We start from the raw sequence: 14,450 nt of genomic DNA on the forward strand, positions 1-14,450 counted from the left end.
GGCATATCTTGAGTTAGTTGTTTGTGGTATACTCATAAACCTAAATTGTGGCCAGAGAGATTTAATAGCCTCATATTTTTCACGCACAAGACTTCTAAAAAAAGTATTTAAAACTGAGTATTTTTATGCAACATATTTCAAAATTGTTTTCTTTATGAAGGAGTTAATGAGGGAGAAACTTGGAACAAAATTAAAGTTAGAAGTTGAATTGGATTTCAGGAAAATAGCTGGAGTGTTGAGTTGTGTTTATTCACAAAGAGAACAAAAGAAATTACTTTCTCATGGCTCTGTACGAGGCTGTTGCTTGTACAGAACCGAAGTGTCTGGAATCAGAGCATGGAGCTCCCTCCCAAAGTGTGTGCTGACAGTTAAAGGATGCTTAATTATTTATTTGAGTTTCTGAAACTCTTCAGTTCAGCTCCATGTGACTGTTTCCTGAACATATTGTGATCTCCGAATGTGACAAGCAGATGCCCCTGATGGTTGAGCAAGCAGTGCTTATGAAAGAGTTCTTTCTCATGAAATGGCAGAGCCATCCTGCAGGCTGTGCTGCTCCTCTCCTGCTATTTGTGAGTCTCCACACAAATAATTGCTGGGAGGCTGCATCAGTGACAGAGGATGGAAACCAAGGTACAAGGCAGTGCTGGAAAATGAGAGCAATAAATAAAGACAGAAAGAAGGAATACCCTGTAAGAGGTTTTTTTTTTTTTTTTTTTTTTTTTTTCAAAAACTTTAGCACAGATGCTGTGCTATGATTCTTTGTGCAGGGTTGTGGCCCTTGCTGTTGGGATTGCCTGTGTGTGTCAGCCATGTGATGGGGCTGCAGCTGTGCAGCCTCTCCCCCTCCTTCCCTCCCTCAGATCAAGCCTGTGTCCAACACCAGAGCACTATCACTTAAAAACCAAATTGGTATTTATAACTCAGCATTTTCTAATCAAAGAGAGAGAATTATGTGGTGAGATAGTTGGTGTTTTGCACACGTTATCTTGAACATGAACTGCTTTTCCTGTGAATCAAATGCTGCAGTGAGGGAAATAAAGCTCAGGGGCAAATGTTTAAAATACCTGCATCTTTATTCAAGAAAACTGGCTAAGAAAAGCCACTTTAAATTTTTTACAAAGTGAGAGGAGAATCAGTGTAACTAAAGTGAACTGTTCATTAGGGTGCACCAACAGTACTCTCATAAAAAGTTTAAGCTTTAGGGTCATAGCATATTTTCATCTTTCTATGCTGTGGTGTTTCTGCAGTTCTTAAAGACCTTTAGGACCTTTAAGGTAAGATATTTACTGCAGTAGGACTCTAGTGATAAATCATGCTTGCAATCATAAAAATACCGTGTGATTTTTACCAGCTTCCCACTTCCTAAAAATTATCTGTGCTAGTAAATGTAACTCAGTCTATTCCTGTGAAGCAATTTTTGTTTGTATTGTCCAGTCTACTGCATTCAAACAGCTTTAGTAACTACTGCTCATTCCTTTTGACCAATGAATATGTAGGAATGACAATATTTCTCTTTTTAAAGAGTGTTAAAGATTCATTATTGTCTTGTTACCTTTTTTATATTTTTATGTGTTCATGTTGTGTAATGTGAATTAAAAGAAGTTTCTTCTTTGTTTTTCAGGTTCAAGCCATTTTTTCCATGTCAAGTATTGCCAGCTGATGAGTATGAAGATCGAGACCTCTGTATACAGGATTTTCTATTGACAGAAGGTCGACTGAAGGTCACATTAATTGAATGTACAAGGTATATTTTTGTGCACTTTTGCTCATTCTTGACTAAGCAAGGACCTGGGTTTCCTCAGTTTGTAGTAATTATAGCTGTAGGTCAGTTCTGATTTGCAAAGTGGCAGCTTTGGTGTTATGATTGCACTCTAACCACAAAATGTACTTTTCTTGAAGTAAAAATGAACAAATGAAAGTTGCAGTTACTTTCTTGAGGCACTTGGGGTTTGTGTGTGGGCAAGCCTTTGCCTTTCTGAATTTTGCTTGGTTACAAGCTAATCTGTGCCTCCTCTTATTTGCTTGGTTTGCTTTTCTGCCACACCAAATTATGGTTCTATTTCCAGGACAGTATAAATGTTGTAATTATATTACTGTGTTATGTAAGCAAAGAGAAAGAATAGTTTCACTCAGTCTTACTTAGATAAATCCAAATCACTTTTATAAGGCATTACTTATTGTCTTGGTCTTGAACAAATAATAGAAAGAAATAAAATCTATTTCCTTCTTTCGTTGAAGAGAATATTATTCTCTTCAGAATATTATTCTCTTCAAAGCTGGAGAAAAGGTGTGTGGGCTCTTGGTTTATTGGGGGCTTTTTGTCAGGCCTCTTGGTTTATGTTAGATCTTATCCAAGTAGTGCTAAGGCTTTGATCTAGTCATGTGCAGTTCTACTCTTTATGAACTCAACTGCTTTGCAGAAAGACTCTTTTTTTAACCTGTTCTTTTCATTGCTTTTATTCCCATATCAACTCCTCTTTGCACTTTTTTTCTGTAGCACTGTACAACATTTGAGCTGTATTTCCTGTACTAATGTAGTTTATCAGTGATCAGGATTTCCTGAAGGTATTCTCCTGCTTCTAAGGGTTCTGTGGTAGCAGTAGTGGTTATATTTTTTGTGATAGAATTCCTGCTTACCTGTCTCCCTGTCTTTGTGGTGTTTTCTCTGGATAATCCAAGGATACTAAATAACTGTCTACATTCCTTGGCCACCAATAGCATTTCCCCTTTGTACTGAGTAAGGGAACTCTGGTCTCTCTTCATAGCAATTCCTCAATTTCAGCCCAGTGGTGCATTTGTTTTTATCATGAGGGCCAAAATGACCACCTTGCACTGTGTACAGCTGTTCTTGGTTAGGGAAGTAATCTTTTAATTGTTGTCTTTCCTGGATCTGAAATACTGTACAGCATCAACTCTTGAGTTTCTTTGCACTGAGAACTCAGATTGCTCAGTCTGACATCATTCTGAACCCTCAGTATTTTCGGCTGTCACAGATGCTTATCAGATGGCTGGGAGAGGATGCAGTTGCTGATTTGTCAGGTCTGACATAATCCAAGTGTTTTATGCAGCTTGGAATTTTTCAACACTTGGAAATTGTCTCAACAGACACTTCTTAGCCAGGATGTCTGACTGTTGGACCCACAGTAATTCCTCAGATCTTCCAGTTGTCCCATTCTTTTTTTGAACTAAACAGCTACAACTGCTGTCCGTAGAGTCCCTCAGTGAGTAAATACTCTTGTTTAATTTGCATCTGAACATATTGATGAGGTAGGAAGAGAAATAGAGAATTTTGGTTGTGGAAGAAGAAACATATACTATATACACAAAAGTAATGGTGATCAAATTTCCCTTTCTCACCAGCCCTCTGTGAGTGGCGTGAAGGTTGGCTGGGCCAATTCCCAGTGCAGGACTGTGTGCTGACGTCCAGGGCTTTTGCGCTTACATCTGCCATAGGCACCTGAGCATTTTTCATCTTCTGATTCTCATTCCAGAATGAAGGATCACTTTAATTTCTGAGTGGTTTTCAGTTTTGCTCAGTTCCCCAGAATATTTTTCTCACTACAGTAAATGATCTTTGACTTCTCTACAGAATTTGGAAGTAGAATTCTTCCATCTAGTCAGGTAATAGAGTTCTGCTGCTTCTCCCATTTATCTGGACATCAGTGGTGAAACCATAATGGTAAAATGTTTAGCAAACTTTTTTTGTTATAAATGGCTTGTTTAGTTAAATTATACTCTTCACATGCCCAAATACTTGCACTTTTCACACTTCTTTTCTAATTGCAGGCTTGACCATAGCAATTTTCTGCTGTTATGCTGTTGAAAGAAAAATTAAATTTGCTCATAAATTAATGAAAGTATGCGAACTTTGGTGTAAAGAAATAATAAGGAATATATTTGGCAAGTCTTTATCTGACCTGTACAAAAAATTCAAGTTTTCAAAAAGTACAATGCCCTCAAGGAACTTAATTGTTGTAAAAATGCTGTTTTCTGTCATTATCTTAAAACTTTTAAGAAAAAGGGAAAAACAAAGCAACATTCTGTTAAATTTTGACTTTGTTTCTTTTTAATCAAGAAACACTGTGAAAAAAGTAACAAAGGTAAGAAAACTGATTTTATTAGGCAAGAATACACTTCCAAAACTGTGGCATAAAGTGGGCACTTTTCAATCTGTAGGGTATAGATATCTCTTTAATATATAGTCATATATAATAATGTCGATCTTTATGTGCAGCACCTTTCTTTGTATATTAATGGAGTTACTGTTCAAACAAAAATTTTCTTAGTTTCTGAGAATGGAAATTGTGCTCCAAACTTCCAGCATGGGTGTAAATGTGTAGTTTGGCTGTCCTGTAATGTGTTTGTTCACCTTACACCTGGTTAGGAGGTGCTGTTAACCCGCTGTAAGGTGAAATCTCAATATGGCTCTTTGTTTCGCTTGTGTCTTATGTTGCAGTTCTGGCTAAAAATTGTTCTATTCCTGTTTTGAGCTATCTCATGTGCTTGTTTTTCTATCCAGTACAGCAAAATAGTTCCTGTGCTGATATTTAGAGGGGTCATAAGTGGCCCTGAAAAATTCCCTAAGAGTGTGGCTCAGTGAGCAGAAGCAAACTTGAGAGGTGTTTACCCTCAGGTTGTCTTAATTTTACCAGTTCTGATTATTGGTGAAATAATAGCTTCAATAGCTTTACTTAATTTTCAAAGGATGTTTACTACAAATCTCCACATCTGAAAGATGAGACTTGTTTTGATTATAAATACTTAACCTGGAAACATTAATTAACAATGTCAAGATAAACAGAGAAAATTGACATGTTTTTCTGACAGTATCATCTAAAGAGTTTTATAACACATCACAATCACAGATAAGATACTTGGGATGAAAGCTTAGAAACTGTTCTTGTCAAATGTGTGTAGAAAGTTTGGGGGGAAATTAAAATCTAATCTTACTATTTTGAATGAGTAAGGTTTGTTTGAAGTTTTTATTCCAAAATATTTATCTGCTTCCAGCCACTGTGAGATAAGCTGTGAACAACTTGATTGCTCTTCTATAGCCTAAAATTTATAGTCCGGTTTTTTGTTTTTTTTTTTTTCTTTTCTAGTACTAATACCTCTCTGAAAACTTTTGTAGCCTTCTGGAATAGGGTATCATGCATGAAGAACCACTCTTTGTTATAAATGTTAAAAAATCCATAGGTAACTGGATCCAAGTTAAGTGAAATACAAATATAAAGTCAGTAAATTGACTTTAATCTAGTCACTCTCTTAAACTGTTTAGGACTAAAGTGGAAGACTCTGGTAGCTATTGTTGCTCTTCTTAAAAAAAAACAAAAGCCCTTTATGGGAAAATGCCAATTTAACACTTCCTTTAAAAACAAACCAACCCCCACTCCAGCCAAAAAAAAAAAAAACCAAACCAAAAAAAAAAAACCAAAAAACCACCAAAAAAACCCACAACACTGTAGGGAAAAAAGTCAACTCAAAAAAAGCCCTTAGCTAAAAATTCTGTTATATTTTATATTTTTGGCGTTCTTCCACTAGAGGGTGGCAGTGTCTTTCCTTTGGTGTAAGGCTGTGCCTGTGCAATCTGTTCTCTCTGGACTTCTATGTATACACATAGGTAATAATAGTGTATAGATGAAGACGAGGGAGTTTAATGTGATATCTGGGATATATGTACTGGTATTACAGTTCTTACCATAGGCTTTTCTGTTTCAGGTTACTGGTGTTTGGATCCTATGAAAGAGAAGCAAATGTTCATTGCACAATGGAGCTGAGCAGTAATGTTTGGGAAGAAAAATCAAGAAGTTCTATTAAAACGGTAAAAAAAAAGAAAAAAGGGTGTCATCTTTGCATATTGCACTTTGTCTTATGCACTTGATACATTGTCTAGAAAGTTGTGTCTTTAGGTAATCAAATGGATGACATAAGAGAAAAAACCAAACCAAAAACATAGCATACCAGTTATTTACTTTTCAGTCCACTGGCAAATGACCATGTATCGATAACATCACGTTCAGTTCTCACAACTGTGCTGAAACTGTACCTGGTTTGAATGTACTGCCAGCTGTCCAGCTGCATTAAAACAAATAGTGGAAAATGTGCATTTTATAGTCCTGTTATATTTGGGTGGGGCAGTGTTTAGAAAGCAGTGGGTAAGATTCAGCTGTCTTTGCCTGGCCAGTATTGTAAGGTAGTGTTTTACTAATTATTGCACTTGATAACAGGAGTTTAGCAGCATACAGCCTGCAGATTGCCTGCCTGTTTTTTGTGTGTGAGGGTGAGAATGACCTTTTTCTATTCCTTCAAAGAAGAGGTGTGATGTATGAAAGAGCTTTTCAGTTTTACATTAGAGGGATATTGTGTTAGTAATCAAATTGAATTGGGCTTGTGCTGAGCATTAAGTAGTGTGCTTATTGAAGAAAACCCCCCAAAGCTTTAAAAGGACTTCATCTTAACAGTTGGTTTCATGTAAAGAAATCACTGGAACAAAAATTCCTGTCCTGAATTTTACCCTCTGCTGAGTACCACTAACTTAAGCCTTTGCCTTTGTTACATCTGACTGGAGTTCTGGTTGGAGACCAGCATCGTTTTCCACTGCAGCAGCAAGAATCCAGAATTTCAACATCTCATTCAGTTTTCCACCATTCAATTCCACTTTGCATTGGGTCTAAAATCCTTGTAAGAAATGCTGTGATACTTGTTTTCAGCTTATTGTATATTATATTTTGCCAAAAAGGGAGTACGGCTGAGCAACAGCTGTGTTTGGAAACATGCACAAATCTGCAGGGTTAGTGCTCTGGCAGTGAAGGTGGCAATGCATTGATTTACCAGTGCACTCCTCAAGACAAATTAGCGTGTGATTATTTATAGAGGTTGAGTAGCAGTGCTAGGACACATTCTTTTACACTCTAACAACGGAAGAGGAAAAACGCTCTGCAGACACGGTGGCACTGATGTGTTTGTGACAGCAGATGGCAGTAGGAGTAAAGGAGTGAGGGTGGAATGCCTTCTTTTAAAACTATGGAAAAGTACTCAAGGAGAGGCTCTCAAAAACTCATCTTCTGTGTCAGTATATAAAGTGAAATGGCAGGTTTTTAAACGAAATGGCAGTTTTAAAAAATATCCTAAGTTTTTGGAAATCTGGCCCTCAATGTATGGAGGGTTTTCTGTGCATCCGTGGTGCAGTCCTTCATATCTAAAAATTAAGTGTGTTCAAACACTGCCAGAGCAGAGACTCCTTCCTTTGGGTTGCTGCACCTCAAGCTCAGCTGGCACTGGAGAATTCACTGTGCCCAACCACCTTGAACTTGGGGCCCCTGGAATGGTGGTTTAAAGATGCTGCTTTTGAAATCTCAATATGGGACAATATGGAAACTGAAAATTAGCAACTTGCAGAACCACTTTTTGGTTCTCAATTGATATTCAACAGATGTAGCAAAATCATGGAAATCTCTTTTCCTTAGGAAGTCTGGTTAAATTTGCAAGCTAAGTTACAAAATATTAGGACATCTCACTGAGTGATAAGAGTACTTTCAAAGGTCCTCAGCAGAATAGGAAATGTTGCTTATAATAATAACTTTGTTATTTTCAGAAATATTAACTGTGGAAGTAGTTAAATAGTAAGTTATAATGAAAAAAAATTGTTATTTTTACAAACAAAAAGTTTACTTCTATCCTTTGTTGTGATTATCCGCCCTAATGCAATATTAACCATGAGGCAGCTAATGGCAATATTTAATACTTTTTTTATATTAAATCCTTATTGTGATGCTCACATGTGCAGTACTTACTCGAGATGGAGTTAGAATGAATAACAACTTCAGAAACTACAAAAGAGAAATAGCAGACAAAATTGAAGTGAAAAGTTACACATTCTGGTTTAACAGGGTCTAATTTATACAAGCCTAACAAAGGCATGACAATACATCCCCTGATTCAGACTATGTTCTACAATGTTCCTGAGGAAAATTCTCATAACTTTTTATACTTTCTGACATTTTCATTCTTTGTATTGTGTTAGTGATAAAGACTAGACAGGTTTAATACTTTGTAATGAATTTTGGCAAGACTTTAATCTGATCCCAGAATTTATAGAATATTAGTAGATGTCACAATTGATTTTGAAAAAAGATGCTGTGTTATTGAATATATCTGGAGCATTATTGAAGTGTCTGTTACAATATAAAGGTGTGTCAGGCTTATGTTTGTCAAATCTGAAACACAAGTAAGACTTTAGAGAGTGATTTTGCACGTTCCCATGTGAAACATGTAAACATCCTTAAATACCTTAAGTAGTAGTACATGCTGTTGGAATTAAGGTTCATCAGTGCATTGCTATGTAAAAGTGATGTATGGCTAGGATGCAGTAATTAGCATTAGCAGCACTGGATTGCCAGACAGGTGTTCTGTGGTTAAATAATGAGATACATGCTTGTAGATATGAAGTGGAGGCTGTGTCATAAATGTGGATGGGTGTGTCCACTGGACTGCCAGTCAGCAGAACCAGGTTGATTTCTACAACCAAAAATTTTCTATTTTCCCTTGGAGCACATCTGTTCAAAGTGAACCCTGGGCCCTCTTTACTCTTGGTGAGACTCTTTACCAGTGCCAGCACTTCCTGTGTAGAGTTGTGAAAGAACAGAATGATTTTTCAGCAAAAATAAAAAATTCTTTATTTATAAAAGGAAAATATAGTCTGCTTTCTGTAGAACTGGCAGAAGAATGGACATGGAAATGAACTTGAAGTATGACTAGCAGAGACCTGAGGTAGCTTTGTAAGTACCCTGTGCATTGACTGTGCTGTAGATGCTGGTGCTTTTCTCTGGATCCACGTTTGTAGAGAAGAATGACTCAAAAATGCAGTTGTATTGAAGTGAGAATCTTGTTTCTTATGAACTTCTCTGCAAATCTTTGTAGTGATGTTAATTTTATCTGCATACTGATTTTTTTGATAAAGATTAAGTAGTTTTCTAGGAATTGTAGAAACTATTGCAAAGAGATTGGTATCTTCTAATAATCTTATACATATGTAAACTGTAAATGGTTTGTGCTTTTTATTGGTTGTAAGAATCCAAAGTAATGGGGAGAGGTTCTCTACTGCACACCAAAAATACATCTGTTCCAACTTTTCTCTTAAAGTCTTTTTTATCGAAATTCAGGAGCACAAGAGAACCATTACTGATCATGAAATAAATTACATAATCCAAGAAAAATTTGAGGGAACACCTTTAAACTCTAGTGTCAGCTGTGTTGTCTGAGGTGGTACTGTAAGAATAGCCACAGGTTCATATTTCTCCACAATTTCTTATTTCTACATGCAGTAAGTCTTGGGGCTTTTTTATTGTTGGTAGTTTTTTCATTATGATGTTTTGAAATCGCTTCTATAAATATTAACTTTAGCAATACTGAAACTGCATTTCATATTGTGCAAAGTAAAAATTTCCATCTAAAATGCCACGTCTGGTAGCCCGTAGGATTCACTCTTGCAGCAGTTGTTTCAGAAGCACACAAATATCTCCTGAAGTAATCTAATAATAGAAAGAATGAAAGAATTAAGATTAGCATCCCAGTGCTTTTTTATGAATACTGCTTGATGTGTTCTCCAGTTCATTCTGAACATTGTGATCAGTGCTGGAGTAACTCCAAGGGGAGGACCTATAACACCGTCTTTCAATCTTGCACTATTAAAAAAAGAGCAATATTTCTGAGCTTTTCTTAAAACTAAATTTCCTTTATCAGGGATTAAGGGAAACTTCAAGGTATTCCAGTACTATAACATATGAATCTAAAATGAAAAATAATGTAAATCAAATCCAGCACCTTCTAAAATGAGTTGCCTGAAGGTACTAAACTATAATGTCAAAATTTAAAGCAACTGTGAAATGTTAATTTGTGAATACATGGAGTTAAATGCCTCACAGTTGGCATTTCACTGTGCTTATTTAACAGCCTGCCATTTCAGCATTTAATCCTATCAAAAGAAAGAAGGAGGATTAAAGCAAGAAAAGCTTTTTGAAAATGTCACTTTTTATGAAAATTCATGATCTTGTAAAACTTGGTAATATTTGTAAATACAATGGGGAATACTTCTGAGATTTGTGCCTTACATAATATTCTGTAATCTGTCTTTCAAATAAACTTGAAGGCCATTGGGATTTTTTCAGTTTCATCCCAAACATTTAAGCTTTTTGACTTGGGGCTTCAGAAAGCTTTACTGTAATTTAATGAACAACCTTCTGTGAAAATGCACTGTAGTTCTTTATTACTTAGAAACTGTTGAATATGAACATTAAAAAAACCCACTAACAGTGGGGTTCATTTCAGTGTATATTCAGATAGTTCTTTAGAGCCCAATGCCATTATTCCAATCACAGCCTGACCTGGAACTTCTTACCTGCTTATCAGAAGCTGTCCTGTGCTGCATCCTGGCCATGAACACCATTGCTGGGGCAGGCAGAAAGTAGAGCTTGCTCCACTCTGGCATTTGGCAGCAGACAGTACTAAATGCAGCATGTGCATCCAAGTCTGGGGCTTCCCTTCCCTGCACCTTTTTCTCCCTTTGTCCAGATTTGACACTGTGATTTTCCCTGGAGTGCTACAGACATTGACTGCTTGAGAGAAATCTGACTTGCTGAGTCTCAAGTTTAAAATAGTAGATGAAAAGAAAATGGTTAAAATAACTTGAGTGAGAAGAAGCTGTGCTGAGCAGTGCTTAGTGCTCTCTGTGTTCTTGCACTTCCCCATCCCCACCTCTTACTCTGAGAGTTGCTAGCAAGGCTGATTCATGGTCCTTGGATTTAGGAGTTCTGTGACCAGATACTTGTATAGTGAAATAAGTTTGATTTGATGTCACCTAATTCCAGTTGCAATCTCCATTAGATTTTGTAGCCAAGTTGTATTGCAGATGCCATTGGTGATACTGTCTATCCAGCTGAGGTTTTCCAAGCTGATATTTTGCGAGGTGTTGACCTCTGAAAACATGGCAGTGATCTCCTGATTCATCACAGAGTCATGAAAGAGGCTCCAGCCTTTTAGTTGGCTATGTTGGGCGAATTGTCCTTAGTAAGACTCTTCTGTATGACTGTTCTAGGACAAAAGCTACATGAAACTTCAGGCTTACTAAGGGTTAGTTCTGTTCTCCTTTTTACAGAACTGATCTGAAAAGAAATCCATTTTTGCTGTGTTTTTACTCATGGATTACCAACCTGTAGTACAGATTCTATGAGTTACCTTTCAGTTGACTATTTTATATTATCATCCTGATAGTACCCAGTTTGACTGTCAGTTGTAAGCTTTTCTTGTCATACTTTTTAATGTACTGGTTCATATTTAAAGATATGTAACTATTAAGTAAACAGTAAATTATGCCTTTTCTTTAGAAATGCTTGTAAAAGTGAAGACTGTTTCAGAGTGTCACCAGATGTGGTGCTGGTGACTGTTTTTTTTCCCCTATTCTTGTCGCCTGTTCTGCAACAGGTCCAAATACTGAATGCAGTAAAGAGCTTTAAGTAGGTTTCACAGCAGCTGTCTTTCTCATTTGCAAAGAAATTGATTTACAGTGATAGCTGATCTTGCTAAATAAATAGATGGCTGATGCATGAAAGCTAACTTTGTTTGTATAAACAGTATGGCTTATTGTAAGAGAGATAGCAGTGCTTTATTGACCAGAGTACACAAAGTGGTTCCTGGGTAATTCAGTATTTCTAGAATGACCTTTTCAATTTTTTTGTTACATCCTATTGCAAAGTTGCATGGCCTGATGAGCTGGCAGATTGGAGGCTGCCTCACATGGCTGAAGTGGAAGGGGAGGCACTTACTTAAACACAGATATCTACAGCCACCTTTGGGAAAATAAGCTGGTTATATTCTCATTGGTTTGTAGCTTGTTTTCCTCTTCAGCCCTCCAGTTTACTTTTAAAATATATTTTCTCTGATAACCTTGTAATAGTTAGCCTTTTCCTAATGTAGGGGGGGTTATTTCAGGTTAAGGGGCTGGGATCTGTTCTTACTGAGGAGGTAGTAAGTGCATTGGAGCTAATTTACTCACGTGTATGGATTTTAGTGATGTTGCAATGTTCCCCTACCAAATCAAGACCTCATCAAGCTGGGCAGGTTGACAGCTGTTTTCCTTCCATTGGTGAACAGTTACGTCTCCCAAAATAATAAAGAAGAGAAGTCTGTGCTTGAATGTGTAATTACTGAACAGAAATATTTTCCGGAGAGAAAGCCTGGGAGTGGGTAAAAAGTTGTGGAAAAAAGGCCCGTCGCTGTGAGTAAAAGTCTTGTTAAGAAATAGCAAGGTATTGGCACTTGGTGCTCACAAACTCTCCTAAAAACAGTTCTCTCCCAACATCTGTGTGAGATGTGTGCAGGTTTGACACGTCAGAGCTGCACAGTTGTTCTTTTCTGACTGCAAGTTGCTCAATGGGATCTTGTCTGAGCGTTACTGCCACGAGCAGTTCATCATCTGGAAGTTCATCTTGCAGTTAAGGAAGAGAAAATTATGTTGGAGTTTCTGCAGATTGTCAAAGGATAGGCAAGTGCTTGTAGGTGTCACAGAACAGCCCTTCAGGAATCTGATATTGTCCTTGCTTCCGAGTATAAATATCTTGCCTGTTTATAGACTTGGAGTACATTAATAACTACTCAGAAGACCATACAAGGACTCTCAGCTACTTAGTTCTGGTTCCTGTTTTTTTTGTTTAGTTAATGTTAGTTGATGTCTAGTTATTTTAAATTTTATGGTTCAAGTGTCAAAATACAGGCATAAAATGTACTGATTGACTACAAAGCAAGCCTTTAATTTTGTGGGAGGGATTCCTTATTCTGAGTACAGTCTAATGTATTGTGACTATTTTTATGAAGTCAAATGCTTTAAGTAGTTCAGATTCTTGAACTCAAGTGTTGTTACATGTGTCACATCTTGCTTTCCTAGAATGTAATTATTAACTGAACGTTATCTCAAATCAACTGTTTATCTTTTTTCTTTCTTTCTCCCTCTTCAGTCACAAGCTGAACTAAAAATTAGGTGCTTGTCTCAGTGTTACAAGTCTCTTCGAGGTCTGGTGGAGCTCAGGACACAGAGGCCACGCAGAGTGAATGAGAACAGTGTTATATTTATATTCAATGGTTACTGCATTAGCAGTGACTGTGGCTGTTCTATGTCTGTAGAATAGCAGGAGTAGAATCTCACTTTGTAGGCAAAAGTGAATATTAAGATAATTATCAGTGCAAGATAAGTGATTCTTATTGGTGACCAAGCATCTTAAAAATGCTTTCCATAATTAAAAAAAAAAATTAGAAGCAAAAATTTCCTCAAACAAGTGCAGTGCATGTTCTCCCAGAGCTCTGTAATGATGGCAGAGAGCAATAAGAGAATAATGTGAGTGGGCAGTACAGCAATTGTCCTGGAAAAGCCTTGGGGATCAAACCTGGAATTGCCAATTCCTGTCATACAAATGAAATGACTAAAAGGTCACCTGGTGTATCAAGGTTAGAAGGAGCAGAGTGATGCTCTGCAAAGGCCACCTGCAGATCAGAAGTGATCAGGAGTAAATAATCATTAGAAAATGGAGCATTTCCCTTCATACAGTCTGGTAAAAGGCTGTCTCTGTCAGAGTTTGGGTGAGATAAATAGAATTTATGAACTATGAGTGTCTTCACAGATACTTTAGCCAAAAGTCAGTATATTAAGATCTATACTTCTGTCATCTCTTTCCATTTTTAGATGCTTAGTTTGGAACAAATATCATGCCTGTGCACCCTCACATCCATTTGATATTAATCAAAACTTTAGATTTTTCCCTGGCTGAAGGAAAGAAGAACCTAATTCCTTAGAAACCTGAGACAGATATGCAGAAATATTTTTCATGTGTTTTGTTTGTTGAGGTTTTCTTTAATTATAAAAGTCATCTGAAAGCATATATATTATAAATATGCATATGCACTTTTCCCATATAAGTTGTGCATATAAGTACATGCACTTTATATATATATCTATCTATATGTATGTAATGAAAAACATCAGTTGCTCTACTTCAATTGAATATATATGGAAGTCTGATGGATAACAAGTTGACCATGCATTTAAAAAAAATGTAGATTCTTGCAAATACAATATGTGACCCTTGAGAAATTGGAATTGACTCGCCTGAAGTTCATCAGCAGAGTCAAGAAATAACAAAGTTTAGGGAGCAATTGCAGAAATCTGTTTCTAGGTTCCAGGAATAGTCTGTGCAGCAGCTTGTAAACTAAAAACAACCACTTTACTGAATGTGAGCTACATGTGAAGGGAGCATAGGATTATAGTGTTCAGAACTTCTAATGCAAACAAACCTGTGGCTCATCTCCACTGTAAATCTCCCCCTTTCAAACCAGTGATTTCCACTGGTTTAAATCAGATGCACGTTTACAGTAGGATTTCATTGGACTAGTTAAGTGTAAAACAA

The 14,450-nt window shown here is 36.8% G+C and overlaps 1 protein-coding gene across 1 annotated transcript in view; it reads left to right on the top strand.

Annotated features, from left to right (window-relative positions):
* PDZD8 (PDZ domain containing 8) overlaps positions 1-14,450 on the top strand; it is a 52,607-nt gene that overhangs the window by 15,709 nt on the left and 22,448 nt on the right. Inside the window, exons 2-3 of the mRNA XM_053949321.1 lie at positions 1,622-1,744; positions 5,719-5,821. Coding sequence (XP_053805296.1) covers positions 1,622-1,744; positions 5,719-5,821 — 226 coding nt within the window. The remainder of the gene's footprint in view (positions 1-1,621; positions 1,745-5,718; positions 5,822-14,450) is intronic.

This window comes from Vidua chalybeata, chromosome 8 (assembly GCF_026979565.1).
Source record: "Vidua chalybeata isolate OUT-0048 chromosome 8, bVidCha1 merged haplotype, whole genome shotgun sequence".
Lineage (NCBI taxonomy): Eukaryota > Metazoa > Chordata > Aves > Passeriformes > Viduidae > Vidua > Vidua chalybeata.